General features: G+C 46.2%; 1 protein-coding gene across 2 annotated transcripts in view; it reads left to right on the top strand.

Annotated features, from left to right (window-relative positions):
- The window catches only part of KCNQ5 (potassium voltage-gated channel subfamily Q member 5), a 630,518-nt gene that overhangs the window by 598,418 nt on the left and 12,453 nt on the right, over positions 1–19,647 (top strand). For both annotated transcript variants that reach the window (XM_027972759.3, XM_027972758.3), the window contains one exon: positions 2,598–2,706. In XM_027972759.3, the coding sequence (XP_027828560.1) occupies positions 2,598–2,706 (109 nt within the window). The remainder of the gene's footprint in view (positions 1–2,597; positions 2,707–19,647) is intronic.

The raw sequence follows: 19,647 nt of genomic DNA, 5'->3' as shown, positions 1-19,647 counted from the left end.
GGAGAAGGCTGTCTTATCATCGTCAGAGATATTCCCAGTTCCGCTTGCATTCAGTGCGAACCTTATAGTCTCACTCTCTTTACATCTGTGCTTATTGTGACAGCACCTACCTGCTTTAAAAGTTTTCCATTAACCTCATAATAATGAAAGGACCCTGACTTTTATGCTATTTGACTCTCTGGGTGCTTCCCTTGTGGCTCAGTTGGTAAAAAATCTGCCTGCAATGCCGAAGATTTGTAAAGATCTCTATTCCAAATAAGGTCATATTCTAATGTTCTGAGTGGACATAAATTTGGGAGCAAGACATTCCACCCACTGCCCCCAATTAAGAGCAAGTTGGGATCAAACTGAAGGAAGAAATGTGGAAAGTTCCTGGAAGGATGTTGTTTAATCTCAGGCATGAAGTTTGTGTGCGAACAGGGCTGTGGTTATGTGGGTTAATAGGTCAACCAAGCAAACTGGGCCAGCTGCCCTCGAGGTGTCAATGAGTCAGAACCAGCCATCGACAGAGAGTCGATGGGCACCTTCTCATTAGAAGGGTGGCCCTCTTCCACGAAGAGATGCTGAGGGTCCCCCAGCCAGTGAGACAGGCTGTGCCCGCGAGCTCTCCTGAACTTCAGGCTGCCTCTGCTGCCCCCTGTGTGTGTCCTGACACTGCTGATGCAATGCAGGGGACAAGAATTGGACCATAAAGAAGGCTGAGCACCAAAGAATGGATGCTTTCAAACTCTGGTGCTGGAGAAGACTTCTCAGAGTCCCTTGGACTGCAAGGAAGTCAAACCAGTCCATCCTAAAGGAAATCAACCCTGAATATTCATTGGAAGGACTGTTGCTCAAGCTGAAGCTCCAATACTTTGGCCACAAGATTGGAAGAACTGACTCATTGGCAAAGACCCTGACGCTGGGGAAAATTGAAGGCAGGAGGAGAAGGGGATGACAGAGGATGAGATGGTTGGATGGCATCACTGACTGGATGGACATGAGTTTGATCTAACTGTGGGAGTTGGTGATAGACAGGGAAGCCTGGTGTGCTGCAGTCCACAGGGTCAACAAAGAGTCAGACACGACTTAAAGACTGAACAACAACAGCTCCACTGACCACTGCTGAGGCCTCAAATGAGGCACTTACCTTCTCGGAGCCTTGATTTCAGTATCTAAAGATCAGGCTTGTCATCACCAACTTGTCCAGTTGCTGTAAATAAAAAACCTAACACATGCAGAAGTTTTGTCTAAGTGCCTGGCATACGCTTCAGCAAGCGGTCGTTATTATGATCATTATTGTGAGGTCGTGGCTCTGGAGAACCCCCTTAGGAAGAAGCTTGGGGGCCAGAAGGCCAGAGGGACCACAAACAAGCTGTGAAGACTCATCTGCATCTTTTCCCCCTACTCCATTCCTGGCATACAGTAAACCAAGTAAACACACAGTGTCTCACTGAATTGAGTGATGCACCAGCTGAGTTCCAGATGTGAGCACTGCTCTAATAAATGGGCCTCTTACAGTCATTCAGGGCTTACAGCCTGACCAGGACAGCCCATTTCAAAGTCCCTTCTTCTGTGATGTAGCAGATGATCACGGAGCAGACCAGGTGACAGAAAGCAGTTTCAGTCCCTTGGTGGTGGTGTTCAGTCACCAAGTCATGTCTGACTCTTTGAGACCCCGTGGGCTGCAGCATGCCATGCTTCCCTGTCCTTCACTACCTCCTGGAGTTTGCTCAAACTTATGTCCATTGAGTCAGTAATGCCATCCAACCATCTCATCCTCTGTCATCCCCTTCTCCTGCCTTCAATCTTTCCCAGCATCAGGGTCTTTTCAGATGAGTCGGCTCTTTGCGTCAGGTGGACAAAGTATTGGAGCTTCAGCTTGAGCAACAGTCCTTCCAATGAATAGTCAGGGTTGATTTCCTTTTGGATTGACTGGTTTGATCTTGCTGTCCGAGGGACTATTCTTTATTAATTTCATAAGCCCTGACTAACTGGTGTTTATTGTAACCCTGCTTCCTTTTCCAGACTTTGCAATTACACCGAAAGTTGTCTTGCCCAGTTTCTGAGGCATGGACTTTCTTATCCCGTCTGAGACCTTGTTCTCAGCTTCAGCCCTGCTGTCATCAGCCAGCTCTGCCCCTGTCGAGTAACTGGCAGGGAGCCAGATGCTCAGCACCCTCGTTCAGGGTGTGGAGCTCCTGGGGTCACGATGTGGGCTTCAACCTCCGTCTAGTTGCCAGTTCATTAAATGTCCAAAACCTTGCTTCCTAACTCCAAACAGTTGCTTTTTAAACTCTGGCTATTAGCTTCAAAAGAACTGAGCAAAAGAGCAATGTGGATAAGCACAAATCCATCACCACTGCTGGGAAGAAAGGATGCCAATGCCCCATGTCCCCTGGTAGACAGTTCAGAAGGGTAGTCATGTCAAGTCATGTGAAATGGGTGAGCTTGCAGGAAAAGGAGAAAGGATAATATTGGGGAAAGCAATTGGTAGCCTCACATGTGTGGATTTATAAGCCGAGTCTCTGAGGCTCCCATCCCTATGAAAGACCAACTGGGGAACGAGTTTTAAATCACCACTGTGCTGTCATCTAACTGGTCCTTTTCTCCTACAGCTGACACAGCACTTGGCACCGATGATGTGTACGATGACAAAGGATGCCAGTGCGACGTGTCCGTGGAGGACCTCACCCCACCGCTGAAAACCGTCATTCGGGCAATCAGGTTGGTGACAATGTTTCACAAAATGATTCTGAGACCTCCCACTCGTTGTCTCAATCACTGTATTGCTAAGTTCTCTTTCCTGCAGGTGAAAGTCGCTCAGTTGTGTCCACTATTTGCAACCCCATGGACTATAAAGTCCATGGAATTCTCCAGGCCAGAATACTGGAATGGGTAGCCTTTCCCTTCTCTAGGGAATCTTCCCCACCCAGGGATCAAACCCAGGTCTCCTGCATTGCAGGTGGATTCTTTACCAGCTGAGCCACCAGGGGATCTCTCAGAATAATTCCTTTCTTTCTTCCTGTTCATCCACATGCCTATTAAATTGTGAGATTTTTTTTTTTTAATACAGAACTTGACTGTGTTCAGCATGAGATGTGTTATAAGTGGTGAGTGGAATTTGAAAAACCAGGCCGGGTTCCAGATGGATCATATGAGAACTGGCTTATCGTGTGAATTTCTTGCTTTGGTGTATAGATACAGCTGAATTTTTAAAATTATTTTTATGATTGATGATTCAATCCCTGTTCTGTACTTTGTGTCAAAGAATAGTCTCTCTTTGTTATTTCAAAGCAGGTTGAGTTCCGAACATGGGGAGCCTGAGTGCTTTGTAGGGAGTTGCAACTGTCCTGCCGAAATTTATTTGTAAAGTCTGACCATGGTACATATTCTTTCCTGATGGTGGAAAATTGAGAGTGTGTCCAAAGCAACTTGTATCTCCAGAATCCACTTCCACAAACAATCCAGGATCCACACTAAATGAGCTGCTGCTGTTCTGCCTGCCAAGTTCAGTCCCTTTGGGAGAATGTGTATCTGTGGCAGATGCCGAGTGGCTGTCTGCAAAATAGAATACCTCTGCTCTCTTTGGCTTCTCCTGCCTCTTACCAGGAAGCCTGGGGAGGGCTGAAACTATCCAGCCCAGTGTAGCTACCTAGGTACTTGGTCTGAGCTCAGACGTCAGCGTGATTGATTTTGCATTGCTGGTGTGAACATCTTGTTAGTCATTGCTGTACTCTGTGGTCAAGGTTGTCTTGGAGAGTAAAGGTGAGTTATAAAGATTTGGATATTAATAAATGTTTGCAGGGACAAAAACCTATGATATGATGAAAATGTTTGTCCAGAAGGTGCTAAAATTTTACCTGTAGCAACAGCTCACACAGAAGTGAAGCTAAGCCTGGTCACTTCCCTCCAGAACCTGCAAGCAACACCCCAGTGGTAGGGCACCTGCGTGTCCTGGGCCTCTTGTTTCTTCGTGACCATTACTGACATTCCTTGTGTTTCTCAAAGTCTCCTAGTTTGGGCAGTTATGTGCTCACACTGCCCCCTGGGGATCCCAGAAGCCTTGGGTAATATTTAATCCCAGAAAACCCAAGGATATATAATAAATGCTATCTGCGGCCTCCATTAGATGGATGGAAAGGATCTTTCTTGCACTGCCCAACATTGTAGCCACCAGTCACACGAAGTAATTCAAATGCGAATTAATTACAATGGAATGAGCTTCCCAGGTGGCACCAGTGGAAAAGAAACTGCCTGCCAATGCAGGAGACACAAGAGACATGGGTTCAAGCCCTGAGTTGGGAGTATCCCATGAAGTAGGAAATGGCAGCCCACTCCAGTATTCTTGCCTGGAAAATTCCAAAGGCAGAGGAGCCTGGCGGGCTACAGTCTATAGGGCTGAAGAAGGAGTCGGACATGACTGAGCCCATGACATGACACAACAGTGGAGTAAAATGCAAAACGGAGCTCATCAGTGGTGCGGCCAACACGTAAAGCACTCAGGGCCCGCGCGCTGCCACGGTTCCCACTCCGGGCAGAGACACAGTGCATTCCCATCACTGCGGGAAGTTCTCCAGGACTTGCTGGCCTACAAGTGACCTTGAAATTCTTTCCATCCGTCATGACAGCCGTCAGAGACCCTTGGTCTAATTTGCAACAAATACAGTAAAATCTTATCTCCGGGGAGCAGATTAAGTTTCCTAAAAGTCATACTTAACCCAATTTGTGTCATTTCCCTAGACCTTCTGAAGCTTTTTGCTTTTGCCTTACAATTTACACAAAGAATCTTGAGCTGTGAGGGGAAAAAAAAAAAAAATGAAATGGGTTTATTCTGCCAACTCAGCGCCTTAGCAGCAGCTTGCAATTTATTTTGTTCTACCTTGCTCTTACAACCTGACTGATTTTTGAAAAGTTCTTTGCAGAATTTCCTTGCTTTTCAGAACTCATTCTGGTTCTTATTTTTAATAGGACTTTATAATTTACACATCTTTCCATTTTGTGAATTTCGGAAGCTCTCTGCTTGCTACTTCGTAACTCTTGATGTGGTGTTTTTCTTCCCTATTTCCCGATTCTGCTTAGTGGGTTGTTTTTTTTTTTTTAATAACCTCTCAGTTCCATTTAAAATTGTTTGCTTCTATAGAAACATAATAGCTACACTCAGTAGTTAATAACTTAATTGGAAATCTTTGACTTATGATAGAACTTTTAATATCTAAGAATTAAAGGACTAACCAATGCAGTCAGCAATTCTGAAAAGGAGTCTGCAAGTAAAAGTCCCTAAATCATATGCAAAAGTGTCCTTTTCCTGAGCTTCATTATATAACAAACTGAACATCAATTGACTGGAATGTTTTTGCTAGAACACGCCCACCGCCCACAGCTCACCTGAAATAGGATTTTAGATGTATGTTACTGACTGCAAGTGTGAACCATCTATTATTCATCTCAGAAATGGCGACTCTGTTTTTGGCATTTTCCTTGTTTTCTTTTGGTTGTTTGATTATTCAACATAACAACTTGAACATCCCTTTTGTTTTCCAGTAGCTCTAATAATAATAGTTTTCCTAAGAGACAAATTAAAATAAAAATGTATAACAAAAAAATACGTATTCCACTGCAAGGATGACAGCATGTAAAATAGTATGATTACATTCACAAAGGGTGAAAGTAGGAATTCTTATGTTCAGTTATTAGTATTTATTAAGCCTCTGACATTTTCTAGTTATTTTTGAAAATAAGATGATTAAGGTCACTCTCCAAATTCATCTGGATTCTGTTCCTGGTGAATCTGAGATTCTTGGTGTCTCATCACAGCAAGAATTCAGTGAGAGACAAAAGTGAAGAGGAGCTAAAAAGCCTCTTGATGAAAGTGAGAGAGGAGAGTGGAAAAAGTTGGCTTAAAGCTCAACATTCAGAAAATGAAGATCATGGCATCTGGTCCCATCACTTCATGGGAAATAGATGGGGAAACAGTACAAACAGTGTCAGACTTTATTTGGGGGGGCTCCAAAATCACTGCAGATGGTGACTGCAGCCATGAAATTAAAAGGCGCTTACTCCTTGGAAGAAAAGTTATGACCAACCTAAATAGTATATTCAAAAGCAGAGACATTACTTTGCAGACTAAGGTCCGTCTAGTCAAGCCTATGGTTTTTCCTGTGGTCGTATATGGATGTGAGAGTTGGACTGTGAAGAAGGCTGAGCTCCGAAGAATTGATGCTTTTGAACTGTGGTGATGGAGAAGACTCTTGAGGGTCCCTTGGACTGCAAGGAGATCCAACCAGTCCATTCTGAAGGAGATCAGCCCTGGGATTTCTTTTGGAAGGAATGATGCTAAAGCTGAAACTCCAGTACTTTGGCCACCTCATGCGAAGTGTTGACTCATTGGAAAAGACTGATGCTGGGAGAGATTGGGGGCAGGAGGAGAAGGGAATGACCCAGGATGAGATGCCTGGATGGCATCACGGACTCAATGGATATGAGTCTGAGTGAACTCCGGGAGATGGTGATGGACAGGGAGGCCTGGCATGCTGCGATTCATGGGGTCGCAAAGAGTTGGACACGACTGAGCGACTGAACTGAAGAAAGTGAAATCGCTCTTTTTGACCCCATGTACTATAGCCTACCAGGCTCCTCTGTCCATGGGATTTTCCAGGCAAGCGTACTGGAGTGGATTGCCATTTCCTTCTCCAGGGGATCTTCCCAACCTGGGAGTTGAACCCGGGTCTCCTGCACTGGAAACAGATGCTTTACCATCTGAGCCACCAGGGAAGTCTAGGTAAGCAAGGTAAGAAATTAATTTATTTAGAGAGAAACATAGTGCACAAATAGAGAGTAGGCCATCTCAAAAGGCGAGAGGCCCTGAAATATGGGATGGTCAGCTTTTATGTGCTGAGTAACTTCATAGGCTCATGAGCAGGAGCCGATGGGCTATTTATTCCAACTATTTCAGGGAAGGGGCAGAGATTTCCAGGAACTGGGCCACCACCCACTTTTTGCTCTTTGATGGTCGACCTCAGAATTCTTGGGGTGCCTGGGGGTGTGTCACTTAGCTAATATATTACAGTAAGCATATAGTGAGGCTCTAGGTCCTCTAAAAGTCGAATCTTCCACCATCTTGGACCCAGTTGGTTCTTACCAGTTTTAGTCAAGCCCTATGGCCATAGCTTGCTTCCCTGGTGACTCATATGGTAAAGAATCTGCCTGCGATTCAGGAGACCCAGGTTCTATCCCTGGGTCGGGAAGATCCCCTGGAGAAGGAAATGACCACCCACTCCAGTATTTTTGCCCAGGGAATCCCATGGACAGAGGAGCCTGGTGGGCTACAGTCCATGGGATTGCAAAGAGTCGGACACGACTAAGAGACTAACACTTTAGAAACAATGACCATGTCATTATTTTAAAGGTTGTACCCGGCCTCTTTTCTCCTATTTCAATTCCATTACCTAAATGCACTTGGAGACTTTCTTTTTTTAATGAATGACATCATTTTTTATAGTAGTGAACAGCAGCTATTCTTAGACATTTCCAAGCTATGCCTTAAAAGACAGAAAAATACTTTGTTTAGTTCCTCCAGGCTTGCCACAGATTTTTTTCAAAATATTTTTAGTTGGAGTGCATGAGGTTGTTGGAAATGCATTTTCAAACTCATCTCTGGGAGAGAAGACTGAACTTATTCTTAACAAAAATTCTGTATCTTGTTAATGATTTAATTCAAACACTGTTAAGTTTCTTTGCATCCACTCATATAAATTAATTTCCAAATATAAAAGTGAAATTAGCAGGGAAGTAAACAGATAACAAGAAAATTGATAAACTCTTGAAAATACTACACACTCTCTTTTCATTGTACAATTCACCCTTGATCCGCAGAGTTAGGGGTGCCAACTCCCTATGTAGTTGAAAATCTGCATGTAACTTACATGACTTCCCACAAACTTAACTACCAATAGCCTGCTCTTCACCAGAAGGCTTCCCTATCTGTAACATAAGCAGCCAATTAATGCATATTTTATACCTGTAACAGATACAGTATTTTTACCAAAAATCAAGCTAGAGTAAAGAAAATGTTATTAAGAAAATCACAAAGAAGAGAGAATACATTTACAGTATTGAGCTGTATTATAAATAGGTTTACAGACGAATCATTTCCCTGTACCTACAATATTGTCTCATACAAAACACTGGAAATGTTATATGGACATCCAAAATGAAAAGATATTATGAAAAAACAATCCATATTTATTTATGTTTATTTACAGGTAAAGCAATTCATGCATTGATGATGAAGAAGCAGCAATATGATTGCTTCATGGTAGCTTACCTTATACACTAATGGATGACTCATTATTAAAATTTTTATGGCACACAGCACATCAGGTTCATAATACAGTATTGAAACTCTATGAGATTAAAAAAAAAAAAAAAAAAACAACTTCCCTGTGCTTGTAAGCTGATATGCAGTTTCTCCAATTATGAGATAGAGGCCTACTGTACAGTATTGAAATTCTTTGAAAGTGAAGTTATAAAACAGTAAGAAAGCTAACATGCTATTAATTTTATATTAAATCTTACTCATGTCTAGGTAAAGACAGATTGTGCTGTGCTTAGTCACTCAGTCACGTCTGACTCTTTGTGACCCCATGGACTGTAGCCCACTAGGTTCCTCTGTCCGTGGCAGGAATCCTGGAATGGGTTGTCATGCCCTCCTCCAGGAGATCATCCCAACCCAGGGACTGAGCCCAGGTCTCCTGCATTGCAGGCAGATTTTTTATCAGCTGAGCTACCAGGGAAGCCCCAAAGACAGATTAATATTTACATATGTTTTATGCATTCATGACATACCTAACTTTTTCTTAATTTTTTCAGTATCTTTAGCTATATGGTTCATCTGAGTTTTTTCAAATTGTCAAAAATCTCAAAAAAGATTTTCAATATATTTATTCGAAAAAAAATCTACGTATAAAGGAACCGAAGCAGTTCAAACGCGTGTTGGTCAAGGGTTCCCTGGTGCTAGGGCTGCCAAGACGGAACACCACACTCCCAGGGGCGTAACCACCAGAGGTTTATCCTCTCACAGTTCTAGAGGCTTGAAGTCCAAGATCAAAGACCCGTCGGGGCTGGTTTCTTCTGAGGCCTCTCTCCATGGCCTCAGCCAGCCACCTCCTCATCGTATCCTCGTGCGGTCTTTCCTCTGTATGTGTCTGCATCCAAATCTCCCTTTAGAAAGACAGCAGTTAGTGTGGGTTCAGGTCTCTGCTAACGTCTCATGTTAACTTATCTACCTCTTTAAAGACCCCATCTCCAAACACAGCCACATTTGAGGCCCTGGGCTTTGACATGGAATCTGGGGGGAGTGGGAGGCAGACACAAGTCAGCCCATGACACGGGGTGAGACACCAGGTTTCCTATCACTGTTCACAAAGTATTTTCTCAAGCACAATATCAAAATTTTCAAATTAAAACTAAGCCATTAATTATCCAGATATTCCTTGCAACATCAGACATCTGGGAATATCTGAGCACGTTCCCTGGCTCACCTTGCAGGCTTGCACTGACTTAGTGCAAACACTGTGTAAGTGTGAGTCTGAGGCCAGTTTTCGCCCCCAAATCAAGATACGCTCACCAGACGGTGAAGAATCTGCCTGCAGTGCTGGAAACCGAGGTTTGATCCCTGGGTTGGGAAGATCCCCCAGAGAAGGGAATAATGGCAATCCACTCCAATATTCTTGCCTGGAGAATTCTGTGGACAAGAAGAGCCTGGTGGGCTACAGTCCACAGAGTCACAAAGAGTCGGACACAACTGAGTGACTAAACTTTCATGTATTTGAAATAACAAATGTTAAAAGTCATAGTAAAACTCTACATTTATACAAAGCTCTTGGAAAATCATTTTTAAAAATACAGAAGAGATGGTTGTAGCGGCACGGGCTGGACAAATTCTCAGATGTACTCAGCAAGACAGCACAGGGGCCCCATATTCAGGCCCGGGTGGCTGGGCAACAGCTTGGTCTGTTAGAAACTTGAGGGGAAACCCTTGCCTGCTCCTCACCGTATTTTTTCATAGAATCACCACATCTAGGATCAAGGCCGCTCCTAATGAGATCCTCAGCACCTGTGGTTCTTGTATACATAACCATGTTTTCTGTCCCTCGTCAAGAAATGAATCAGAATTACAGTGCAGTCTGTTCTTGTGAGGAGAACTGAAACAAGGCGGAGGCGATTGCTCAGTGAGCAGAGGAAAGACGGCCCAGAAGCTGGGAATGGGTCACGACCTAAACAGCTCCACGCTCACTCTGTCTCCCACAGACGTGACCTCTCATTTCCTGGATGGAACCAGCCTTCCAGATAATTAGATGATAAATGAGGTCTGGGGTAAAAACTCAAAGATTCTTTTTTATAATGTGCATTTTTTATTGAAGTATAGTTGATTTACATGTTGTTTTAATCTCTGGTGTATAGCACAGTGACTCACCTATATAGATACACTTTTTTCCACATTCTTTTCCATTATGGTTTATCACAGGATGTTGAATATAGTTCCCTGTGCTTTACAGTAGGACCTTATTGTTTATTCATCCTGTATATAGTAGTGACAGCCTTTATTTTCCTGGGCTCCAAAATCACTGCAGACAGTGACTGCAGCCATGAAATTAAAAGACACTTGCTGTTTGGAAGAAAAGCTATGACCAACCTAGACAGCATATTAAAAAGCAGAGACATCACTTTGCCAACAAAGGTCCATCTAGTCAAAGCTGTGGTTTTACCAGTAGTCATGCACAGATGTGAGAGTTGGACCATGAAGAAGGCTGAGTGCTGAAGAATTGATGCTTTCAAACTGTGGTGCTGGAGAAGACTCTTAAGAGAGGGAGATCAAATCAGTCCATCCTAAAGGAAATCAACCCTAAGTATTCAATAGAAGGACTAATGCTGAAGTTGAAGCTCCAATACTTCAGCCACTTGATTCCAAGAGCCAATTCATTGGAAGAGACCATGATGCTGGGAAAGTTAGAAGGCAGAAGGGGGCAACTGAAGATAAGGTGGTTGGATGGCATCACCGACTCTCTGGACTTGAGTCTGAACAAACACCAGGAGATAGTGAAGGACAAGGAAGCCTGGCATGCTGGCCATGGGGTCACAGAGTCAGACACCGTTGAGGGACTGAACAACAAAATATAACAGTTTGCATCTGCTAACCCCAAGCTCCCCTTCTGTAGGTGAAACTGCAGCCTGACTTTACCAGGCCCCACAGGTTCATTCTACCCTCGCCCCTCTCCCCTGGCCCTAGGGTACTCAGGAAGGTGCTCCAGGAAACAAGCACTGTGCCACCTGGGGCAACCCGCATCACCTCCCTGTGAGCTTCCCTCCTCGTGGGTGACTTGGGCTGGGGACAGTGCCGACCTTTGTGGTGGTGAGGATCACAGGGGTTCCCACCTGCAGGGCCCAGGGCACTGGGCCAGCATCCTAACCGGGGCTCTGGGCTCCCTGGGGACCAGCCCACCCTCTGCTCAGGCCAGACCTCCTCCTCTGGGAGCTCCCCCTGCTGGGTCAAGGCTGCCTGCTGTGTGAAAGAAGCCCTTCTTTTTGCCATCTTGGGGTCCGCCTGCTCCCACTTCCCTAGGTGCCTTCTGTTTCCCCTTAAAGTTACCCCCTCACCATGCCCTGTGCTAAGGAGTCACCCAGAGCAATGCTGCCACTCGGAGCTAGAAGGACGCGAGCCATGAGCTCCTCGGGGTGCTCTGCAACCCCCCAAAGCCCCCCTCCCAGGAGTCCAGGACACAATTCTCTTCCGCCTCCTCCACCCACACAAACCTCCGAACACACTGAAATAGTCACTTTCTCCTCGCCGTGGTACATAGTAAGAAGGAAGATGACCTGCAGAGAACTGGGAGGGGCTTATGTGTGGTCCCAGAGTGTGTGTCCGGGCGACTGCCGTGACCGAGAACTTGGGAGGACATGATGCGGCGAGGCGAGGCCAGACCACAGGAGAAGGAGGCCTCCAGCGCGCTGGAAGGCGAGGGGCGTCCACGTGTGGAGGTGACCCTCCTAAGCACGTGGGAGAGGGACTCTAACTGCAGTGGGAAAACAGGCTGCAAAGAGGAGGCGCTGGTTGTTACAGGGCTTCCCAGGTGGCACAGTCGTAACCCAAACAGGAGACGCAAGAGACTCCCATTCTGATCCCGGGGTCAGGAAGATCCCCTGGAGTAGGAAATCACAACCTGCTCCAGTATTTTGCCTGGGAAAAAAAAAAAAAAATCCCATGGACAGAGGAGCCTGGCGGGCTGCAGTCCATGAGGTCACAAACAGTCGGACATAACTGAGCAACCGCACACACTCTGTTACAAACCCTGGGGCTTGCGGGGGCGGAGCCACACAGTCACAGTCACGGTGAAAAGAAGAGAGGGTGGAGGCCCAGGCTTTTCCGATGCAAAGGACAACTGGGCGTCAAGGCTCTTCGATGTAAACAATAACGGGAGACCGGATATTTAGTGGTTGGAGAGGAGGGAATGGAGTGGGAGGAGTCGATGAGACGCCCTGATGCTGAGTCAGGGGCAGCTGGGAGTGGGAAAGAGGCGTGCCGTGCATGGTTGCAAGTGTCTTTGGGGGCTAGGGTGGGCCTAGCATGCAGGTGGACCCCTGAATGTGAAGCCCAGGAGACAGCTAGGAACTAGGACAGACTTGGTCGTCGTTGGTGCTAATATGGATGGCTTCCAGAAACATCCTGGAGAGAGCATGGTCCACACTGAATCCAGGTTCACAAACTGTAAAGAACCTTGGAAGAGAACAGAAGCTGACCGAGACAAAGCTGGGGCAACCAGATGGAGGGACCAGGAAGGGGAATAGAGGAGGGGTGAGGAGAGCCTTAGGAGAAGGAGGCAGGGTTCTCTGTGGTTAAACTCTAAGAGGTCAAGAAAAGAAAGAGGGACAAGGTCCTTGGAAATCAGCAACAAAGAGGTCACCTGGAAATTTGGAGAAAATTTCAATAGAGGCCAAAATGTTGGAGCCAGATTGTAAGCACAATTTTTTTTATTAGAATTTTTCTCCCCAGTAGGAACATAGATGAGGCCTCAAGAATATAACTAGCAAAGACTCATCAGCTCTTCTGAAATTGCTCAGATCTGATCAGCCAAGAGAAGAGCCCCAGATGACTTGTCAATTTCTGAGTAGGGTGTGGAGATCACACCTGGTCTTAACCCCAGGTTGAGCCAGGAGGTTTCCCAGTTTTCTCGCCCTGGGTTCTTCTATTCTCAAAGGCACACAGGTTCTCTTGCTGCTGCTGCTGCTGCTGCTGCTGCTAAGTCGCTTCAGTTGTGTCCAACTCTGCGCGACCCCATCGACGGAAGCCCACCAGGCTCCCCCGTCCCTGGGATTCTCCAGGCAGGAACACTGGAGTGGGTTGCCATTTCCTTCTCCAATGCATGAAAGTGAAAAGTGAAAGTGAAGTCGCTCAGTCATGTCAGACTCTTTGCGACCCCATGGACTGCAGCCCACCAGACTCCTCCATCCATGGGATTTTCTAGGCAAGAAGGTTCTCTTACCAGCCTCTAAAATGCATTCTCAACTCCGCATCCTTAAATCTCACTTAAAAGTTCAGACAAGAATATACTCCACAAATAGAGAAGAAGAGGCACATGTCTACCATTGAGGGTTTTTATTAAAACCCGCAAGCTGTTTAATCATGACCAGCTCTTTAACTTTGCCGATGGCATCTGGGCTGTTTTAGCAGAGGTGATGAGACTTTGTTTGCAAGTCACTAGGAAGACATTCTTGCCAGCCAAGTCTGACACGTGACAGGACAGGATGCTGCTAGGGAACATTTTATGAATCATTTAGCACAGATTTTTTAATCAGCTAATATCCTCCCTGGAATATTCTTTTTGTTTGTTTCTGTTTTGAAGATAATTGCTTGTGGCCACATTTTGCCCTGAGGCTGCATCAAACCAGTGTGTTCACTGAAAATGCACTTACTTTGCAGCATCTAATTTTTAACCTTTTATTTTGGTATAATTTAAACTGAATCTCCCATTCATTACCAAGATCAAAAATATTCAAGAGTAATCAACATGTATGGACAGTTTGTTTACTTATTTATTTGTTTCAAACTTTAAAGTTTATGTAGGGTTTTAATTCCCAGGAAAATGAAATTCCCCAGTGTATCCATGGTTACCATATTAGTGCTCACAAAATTCTAGGAAGGAAAGTTACCCATTTGTAGACTGGCTTGGATCCAGAAGTTCTTGCTTGGGTTTTACTACTCTTACCTCTTTGAAAGAAAGCCAAACACTATGAACAGAAGAACCTACTAGACTTTGAGTGTGCAACAATACTGAGGGAGTTCCCTGGTGGCCTAGTACATAAGATTTCACTGCCACGGCCTGGGCTCAATCCCTGGTCGGGGAACTGAAATCCCACAAGCCACATGGTGTGGCCAAAAACGAGAAAGAGTCTCCCTTTTAAAAAAAAAATGAAATATTAAGCATTAGAAGGAAAACCCTATTCCCAGTGGTGGAAACAATGTGACCCTAAAACTTCCCTGACCCCTAAGTCAGCCAAGTGAGGCATCTGCTTTCCCCTCAAGGGAGGACATCTGGTAGACTGTGTATAGTGGAGCTGATTTATGTGTCTATCAAGAACTGACAGCAAGAAATGAAACTGACCAGTGCTTCCTCTTCACGCCTGGAGTTCCTTAGTCACTGGCTGGTAGCCCTGTCTGAGATGACAGGAGGGTGAAGGAGTCTCGGTGTGAAAAGTAAGAAGGAAAGTGTCAGTCACCCGGTGGTGTCTGACTCTCTGTGACCCCGTGGACCATGGCCCACCAAGCTTCTCTGTCCATGGAAATCTCCAGGCAAGAATACTGGAGTTTTGGTGTACGATTCTACAACTAGTTTAAAAGAGTTTCAAAGTCTAGATACCATATACACGAAGGCAGAATGTATTATTAAATCATGATTCTATGTTAACAGGAAAATAACATTAGTGAACCATCCAAACAAGTGATCAACACACCTTCAGTGGAGACCCAAATTATCAACTTCCGCAGGCCTAGTTGTCTAGAAGTCGAATCTATTCCATGATCAGCCCCCACCACAAAGTGACCGGTCTCTAAAAGGCTAGAGAGAGAAAGGGATTTCATTTTCACAGAGGCCTTGGGCCACTTCAAAGATGAGCCCCAGACAGATAGACGCTGCACTTCTCATGGGAGTAACAAGTCAGGGGACTGAATTTGCCAAACCAGGAAAGAAGTAGATGTGGAATGCAGGTCACTAGAGGAGATCCGCACAGTGCACTGGTGAAAATCCACACCAAAAACTTAAGATCTGGAATACGATGGGCCATTTCTGAGCCCAGAGAAGTTTGTCATCTGTCTCCAGAGATGGGGTTGCAGAGCGGGAAGAATCTGGGCTACACGCTGCTCTCTTGTGTGTCTGGGACCCTCCTACGTGACCCCTGGCCTCCAGCATGAAGCCTGGCACATCAGGAGCGCCCAGTGAGGAATGAATGACCCGGTCCCGCTCACCAGCATCCTTTGGCATCACTCAGGGAAGCAGCCACCCTGAGCTCATCGAGATTCCCCAGGCTCTGGGCACATGGGACCCTTGAGTCCCGTTAGGGCCGCCGGCCACAGGCACTGTGGCCTCCACTGAGACCCCAGAGATGGAGAGACTGAGACCAGCTGGTCCTACAGGCCTCTTGGGCTCTACACTCCCTCGCAGTGGAGCCAGGGCCCCTGCACACACTAACAGGAGCTCAATGAGTGTTTGTTGTGAGGATGAATGGCTCCATCGCCAGGCATATCCTCTCCCTTCCAAGGCAGCCCTTGAGAAGCTAACGGGAAGTGTTGGCTGGCTCCTGGTGGGACTTAAGGTCTTCCCTGGGGGGAGTGGGGCAGGAAGCACTGCGCTCTGACTGCAGGCCTGACACCCAGGCCCGCGGTTCACACCACCTCGTGGACCTGATCTGTGTGAGTCGGATGATACCCAAATGCGCCTTCACTCCTTTGCAGGGAGGTGGGGCGCTGAGGTCACTCTGCCCCACCCCCACCGCAATTCCGCCTCCTGTCAGTAGTGCTTAACCGGGCTACAGGTTCGAATCTCCAGAGGAGGTTTATAAAGTCTCTGGATCAATTAAGTGGCGTTTCTGGAGGTGGGAGCGGGCACCCGCCTGTTTTAAGCGGCTTGATGGGGACACTGCAGTCTTTAGAGCCAATGAGACCGCCTCTCATCGGAGCCCTCCGCCCGCACGTGGTTTGGCTGCTGCCCGCCTATCCGTCGGTCTGGTGGTGGCCACAGTCACTCCGCGTCTGTTTCCTGGTCTCATCTCTGCGTATTCACGCGCAGGGTTTTTAACCCCGACCTAAGGGGCCGGAGACAAGACTTTTGCAAGATTTTGTGACTCATGGCAGCACAACAAATGCACCTTCCTTATAAGTGCACGTGTGTCGGGTGTATATACAGCTAGACTCCACTCGGAGTTTAACTTGCTGCGGCGATTTCTTCGTGCTCAGAGAACTGCTTGAGCAGATTTCTTCCCTTTTCAAGCCAGGGGCCAGTTTAGGTTTGTGGTGAATCTCTTGCTCCCTCTCGTGGTCATGCAGGGGCATGTCCGCTGCAATAGGAACTTCCTTCTGGACTCTTGGCCCGCTCAGGCACCCCCAGCAGTGAGGATGCTAGGTTGAGGGTCTTTTGCAGTTTGCTGCAGTGTGAGCTCCCAGAGTGCAGTGAGACAGTAACCTACCGGCCCACCTTTTGGCCTCCTCCAAGGCCCTTCCAACAACGCGGGAAAGAACAAGCCACTCACATGGCAAAATTTTATCCAGTACCTGCTATGTGTTAGGCATGAGACTGAAGAGGCAGTTCATGTAAAGCATCGTTTCTGTTGCTGCTATTTTGTGTTAAAATATTAACATCTTAATACTAAGGCAAGAGTAGAACATTGTGATTAAGAGCTCAGCGCTGAGCTACACTGGTTCAGATCCCACACTGACATGCTGTTTAACTTCAGACAAGTCACTTAACTTCTTCAGGCCTCAGATTGCTTATCTGCAAAATGGAGCTGACTAGAGTCCCCATCTGTTATACTACAGAGTACTGCCTGGCAGTACTGTCATCGTAATCATTTCATGCATTATAAAGGTTCTAATTTCACTCTAGAATGATTGCTCAAACCCTCCTTCCTATCAGGCAATTCATAGATCATATTAAACTTCTATTGTTGTTGTTCAGTCGCTCAGTTGTGTCTGACTCTTTGCACTTTGCAACCGCATGGACTGCAGTATGCCAGGCTTCCCTGTCCTTCACCATCTCCTGGAATTTGGTCAAACTCACATCCGTTGAATCAGTGATGCCATCCAACCATCTCATCATCTGCTGGCCTGTTCTCCTCCTGCCCTCACTCTTTCCCAGCATCAGGGTCTTTTCCAATGAGTCGGCTCTTTGCATCAGGTGGACAAAGTATTGGGGCTTCAGCGTCAGCATCAGTCCTTCCAATGAACATTCAGGGTTGATTTCCTTTAGGATGGACTGGTTTGATCTCCTTGTTGTCCAAGGGACTCTCAAGAGTCTTCTCTAGCGGCACAATTTGAAAGCATCAATTCTTCAGTGCTCAGCCTTCTTTATGATTCAACTTTTGCATCCATACATGACTACTGGAAAAGCCATAATTAGGGATAGGGGAACCCACACTGGATATGGCCTAATTCCTGGGAGGGGCCCTCTGAGAGAGTGAAGGGGGCCAGTTCAAGGGCAGAGTGAATTGGACCCCCAAGAAGACAACAGTTGGTGGTGAGATGACAAGACTAACATGGCATCTAGTTTACTTGTGATAGTGTCAGCAGACACACAGAGGATGCAGGAGAATGTGATTGGACCGCCAAACGTTCTCCTGAACCTGTACAAGTGTGCCTGCCCGGCCCAGCCCAGTGGCTCCAGCTTAGTAGGACAGTAAATGCTTGGGCCTGGGTATCTGCAAACTCTACCTGGTACTGCTTCTGTGACCTGGGATGGCTTCCCCAACCTCTTGAGCCTTCACTTGACCCAAATATTAAATGTGGAAAATTCTTAGGGTTTCATGCAACATCATGGAGGTAAAGGGCTTAGTGCAGGGCCAGCCGTCCTGCAAGGTCACAGCAGTGGGAGAGTCACCCATGTGAGGATGGGGAGGGTGAGACCTTCACATCCCACCATCCAGCTCCATGTCCAGGAGATGGGAACCCTGGGACCTCGGGTCCAGCTCATGACATGGTAGAGACAGAAGCCATCTGAGTTGTCCTGGGGTCTCCAGGGAAGCGAGGGGGCTTAGCTCAGTCTCCCAGGTTTTCCACTCTCTTCCTTCTGATTTCATCCATGAAAATCAAGTCCAGTCCCTGGGGCAAGAGAGAGGGGATTGGGTGGAGGGAAGGAAGCCGAGGTGTCTGGATGGTATAAACATCTCAAATCACCCACCTTCACAACCAGGGTCTTTGCTCAGAAAGAGCCATCACACGATGGCCGTGATTTCCAGGGAGCACGTCCCCTGAACCAAGCCTGGCACTCAGGATCTTCACAAGCGTCTGTAGCAATCTCCTAGGGACAGAAAGCTAAGGTTTTACTCTATTCAGACTTTAGCCGCATGTGTTCATCCCTGTTTTCCTGATGGCCCTATGATATATAAATTTCGTTCAGTCACCAGGCTTTCCCCATCCTTACCCTGGACGGTTTCAGTTTGCTATTAGCTCTCTCTCTCTCTACGTTCGGTACTTACTGGGTAATGATTGTGTCATTTTTTCCTTACTTTCAGTGTTTGCTTTCCTTTCTCCTTCCACATAATGATATCTTATTACTTGAGATTTCATTGTTCTCTGAAATCCTAGTTATATTAGTAATTTAAGGGAAAAGAATATTATATTTTCATGATTTTCAGGAGCAGTTCTATTTAAAGAATTCTTTGCTGAATCAGAGCCCTAAGTATTAATGAATAAACATTTATTTTACTTTAGCAAGTTTTTTTGTATTCATGAAACAGAGTCAACGGCTTAAGCTCTGCCTGAAATGTGCCTGGAAGAACTCAGATCTGTTTTATTCAGAAGATCTCAGGAGTGTTCCCTGTCACAGAAAAACATAAACAGCTTTGTACAACTAGAGAGGAGCTGGTCCCTAGCCGTCTCTGATCCTTGCCAGGGCTCATTTGAGATGCTGGGATGGAAAACAGCCTCTGCCATCAGTGAATCTCCTCGAGAATCCAGAAGGGCTGGCATAGGCCTGCATGCAGACAAATGGGGACAAGGGATGAGCGTCTGGAGAGAGGAGGTGGGCGCTCTCCCCCCAGTCCGTCATTCCCTCCCCTCACCAGGGAGCTGCCATCAGAGCCTCCAGACAAACAAACCATTCCTCCCTGCATTCAGGGACCTCATACGGCCTGGGGCAGGCAGATATATAAGCAAATAATTACAGAAGCAGTTGTATTTCAAGAATTTATTAATAAAGGTTAGTAGACCAGTGACTACTTTGAAAGAATGGCAGAAGTTTCTATTAAAACTGGTGTTAGAACTGAGTCTTAACGATCTTGTAGGATTTCAGGAAGAGGAAAAAGCGTACACAGACAGTTGTGGTACGCAGTTGAGTGGTGTGTTTGTGGTCCCACAAGCTCCAAGGAGGAAGTGGATAAGAATCAGGAGAGAGGTACGCAGAG

This window comes from Ovis aries, chromosome 9 (genome assembly GCF_016772045.2).
Source record: "Ovis aries strain OAR_USU_Benz2616 breed Rambouillet chromosome 9, ARS-UI_Ramb_v3.0, whole genome shotgun sequence".
Classification (NCBI taxonomy): Eukaryota; Metazoa; Chordata; class Mammalia; order Artiodactyla; family Bovidae; genus Ovis; species Ovis aries.
This window is presented reverse-complemented; position numbering and strand designations above follow the sequence as displayed.